General features: G+C 55.0%; 1 protein-coding gene across 8 annotated transcripts in view; it reads right to left on the reverse strand.

Moving 5' to 3' along the window:
- Positions 1 to 3366, reverse strand: part of STRA6 (signaling receptor and transporter of retinol STRA6) — a 36175-nt gene that overhangs the window by 11151 nt on the left and 21658 nt on the right. For 5 of the 8 annotated variants that reach the window (XM_032244806.1, XM_032244808.1, XM_032244807.1 and 2 more), the window contains 2 exons: positions 1474 to 1541; positions 878 to 1145 (listed from right to left, as the gene is read on the reverse strand). In XM_032244806.1, the coding sequence (XP_032100697.1) occupies positions 878 to 1145; positions 1474 to 1541 (336 nt within the window). Of the gene's footprint in view, positions 1 to 877; positions 1146 to 1203; positions 1281 to 1473; positions 1542 to 3366 lie in introns of all 8 variants that reach the window. The other 3 variants (XM_032244813.1, XM_032244810.1, XM_032244812.1) reach the window with 1 other exon arrangement.

Genomic DNA, 3366 nt, shown 5'->3' on the forward strand with positions numbered 1-3366 from the left:
ATTGCCACCATGCCCAGCTAATTTTTTGTATTTTTAGTAGAGACGGGGTTTCACCATGTTGACCAGGATGGTCTCGATCTCTTGACCTCGTGATCCGCCCGCCTTGGCCTCCCAAAGTGCTAGGATTACAGGCTTGAGCCACCGCGCCCGGCCAAATATAAGCCTTTGTATTTTGATATGGAGGGGCGTCCTGGAAATCCACCTCTGATACTGAAGGACGGCTGTGTCTGCACCTTTCTTTCCCCATCATCTATCTATCTAAACTTTGGAATGTAAAATTTCCGGTTTCTCTATGCTGTTGAAAGTAAATGAGCACAGGCATTAAACCTAGATAGTGTTGGATTCAAACTTTGGCTCCGCTGAGATGTTAGCTGTGCAGAAACTTGGCCAAGTCAAATTCACCTGGCCAAGCTTCCATTCTCCCCATCTGTAAAGTGGAGAAAATCACACCTACCTCCCAGGATTTTAATTGTTTTTGCTTTTCTTGGAGGTGGTGAGGCAGAGTTTATCAAACATGTTATCTCACTAAATCTTCCCAATTACTCAAAGAGGAAAGTTATTCTATTTCCTCCTTTTTGCAGATGAGCTAACAGGTTCAGAGAGGTTAAATAACTTGCCCAAGGTCACACAGGAGGTAAATAATGGAGCTAGGATTTAAATTCGCGTTTACGTGGCCTCCAAAATGAATGCACTGGGTCACTATTTGAGTCCAAGAGTGAACACCCCTGCCCTTACGGGGAAGCGGGAATTCCCAAGATAGCTGGCAGCAGCTGGCCAGGATTCTGGATGGGGCACCTGGAGAGCTGAGTTGGGCCGAAGCCGCTCTGGGCTTGGGGTAGAGGGCAGGGCTCCAGAGGCAGATGGGTACAGGGCATACCTGGTAAATGGCTGTCCCTGTCAGGGTGGCTGAAAGCACCAGCTTCAGGGGGAGACGGAATCCTGCAGTCCTCAAAAGAAGAAGTGTGAGAATAGCACCACTCAGGCCCGGGAACCCTCCTCCCTCCCAAGGGGCCCAGAAAAAGGGCCAGCAGGACCCTGGATGACCAAGGCCGGGCCAGGGTCTTTCCCCTGTCCTGAGCTGGCAGTTGTCCCTCTCGATGGCAAGGATTCCAGGGAACAGGAGCCAGTCCTCCACTGCAGCTGTTCTGTGCAAGGGAGGGTGATGTCCCCTGTCACGCTTGGCCTCAGCTCCCAACCCCATACCTGGCTGTGGAGTGTAGATGCAGTGTCTCAAGCAGACCCGGGCCCAGGACAGGAAGCCATGCTTGGAGGTGTGGGAGCTGCAGAAAGACCCAGGCAGGTGCAGGGACCTCAGGGGAAGTCCCTCCCCCGAAAGCCAGCCCCAGAAGCTGGTCATTCTGCCCCTCTGCCCCTGCCATGCTGTCCAGTGCTAGCTTCCCAAGCACAGCTGCTAACCAGCCCTATCCACCAGCCCAATCCACCAGCCCACAGAGTGTGTGCAAGAGACCCCACCTGCTTCCCAGCTTCTTCCTGCAAAGTAGGTTCCTCAGATATTCCTCAGAGTAGCTGCGCTGCAGCCCCTGTGGAGACAATTAGACGAGCAGATGAGACCTGCCTGGAGCCATCCGTGGGTCCTTGGCTCAGGGAACCAGAGTGTTCACTAAGCAGGTGCTCCATAAAAACCTCTCAGCCACAGCGGTGGTGGTGAGTGCAGAGGGGGCTGAGTTGTGGGAATGAGGTCCATGCCCTCCAAAGCGTCTTTTTTCTCTCTCAAATACAAGGCCAACTACAAGGACAGTCTCCTATCAAAGAGCCATCAATACCAGGAAGTTCTTCCTAAGATCTGTCTCCAAGTCTCACCTGCTTTACTCAGTCACATCTCATCATCGATTCTTTCCACCCCCAGCCCTCTGGCCTCTGCTGGCTGAAACTGGGGCAGAGGGAAACTTGTGTCCCACAGGTACATCCCAGGACGTGGGGCGGGGCAGGGGCTGGGGTGGGGGAGTGGGGGGGTCATTCCAGGTCAGACCGCCTCAGGCTTCTCCTCCTGCTACTATGCAAGGGAGATCACAAGGGTGACCAGATTTGTCTAAGCCACATTCCAGGCCTTAAGCTGCCTGTGAAGTGGCAGAGGCTCATGGGAAGATGGAGTGAGCGCCCCTGCCCTGAATCACCGGGAGAACGCAGGCAATTGTCACCTGTTGCCATGACAACCCTGGGATCCAGGGCAGGAGTGGGTCAGCTCAAAGCTTGACGGGGGTCCTTTGAGACTGAAACCTCTTTGACCAAAGTCCAAAGAAGATTTTACACCTCTCCAGCCTAGGGAGGAAAGGCTGGTAATGGAGAGAGGAGTGGGACGGTGGAAACCCTGGAAGAGAAGGTAAGGGAACATGCGCTGGGTGGGGGAGGGGGGCCGCTCCCTCTTCAGAGCCAGCTATAAAAAGGGGGAGATTCGGGCTTCCTCAAAGAGTGTGAGCATCAGGAGGGCAGGAGCGACAAATGCTCAGAACTCCGTGCCTGCCAAGTGGGAGCCGAGCCCAAAGTCCTTGGGCCTTCTCAGACCACAGTAGCCCGAGAGGGACCCAGGGCTCTCCATCCTGCCTCGGGATCTCACTCATTCTCTGGATTCAGTCTGACCTTGGAGTTAACACGCAGTCCCAGCCCCTCTGCTGAGCTCCGGACTTTGGGCAGCACACCTAGGACCAAGCATCGTCCCAGGGGCATCTGCTCCTCCTCCATCTTCCCTGGCCCAGCAGCTGGCACCACCACCCAATGCTGGCTGCCCAGATGCCTCCCATCAAGGCTTTCTTTCTCCTGCCCCGTCTGAACAGGAGCCAAGCCCTTTGGCCTCTGTGTCCTAAGCCTTTCTCCTGAGTCTGTCCTTCCTTCCCCCATGAGGACCTCTGCAGAGCTTTCTTCCTCCTCCTCTCTCACCAGAAAGAAGTACTGGACTCCCGCCCTGCACCCGCAGTCCCAACCCCCCTGCACGTCTCACACTGCACTGTAGGTATCTGGTCTGCCCCTGTCTGCCCCACCACGCTGGGAGCGCCTGGAGGTCAGACACGAGTCCACCAGCTGCGAGTTCACAGCACTGAGCCCAGGGCCTGACTCATGGTAGGTGCTTAGAAGGCATTTTAGTAAGATAGAAGTATCTTCTAAGAATTATCTCTCCCTGCCGGGAGCCGGGGCTCACGCCTGTAATCTCAGCACTTTGGGAGGTCAAGGCGGACGGATCCCGAAACCAGCAGTTAGAGACCAGCCTGACCAACATGTGAAACCCCGTCTCTGCTAAGAAAACAAAAATTAGCCGGGTTTGGTGGCGTGTGCCTATAGTCCCAGCTACTCAGGAGGCTGAGGCAGGAGAATCTCTTGAACTTGGGAGGCGGAGATTGCAGTGAGCCAAGA

This window comes from Sapajus apella, unplaced genomic scaffold (genome assembly GCF_009761245.1).
Source record: "Sapajus apella isolate SASKATOON/1434 unplaced genomic scaffold, GSC_monkey_1.0 scaffold55, whole genome shotgun sequence".
Taxonomy (NCBI): domain Eukaryota; kingdom Metazoa; phylum Chordata; class Mammalia; order Primates; family Cebidae; genus Sapajus; species Sapajus apella.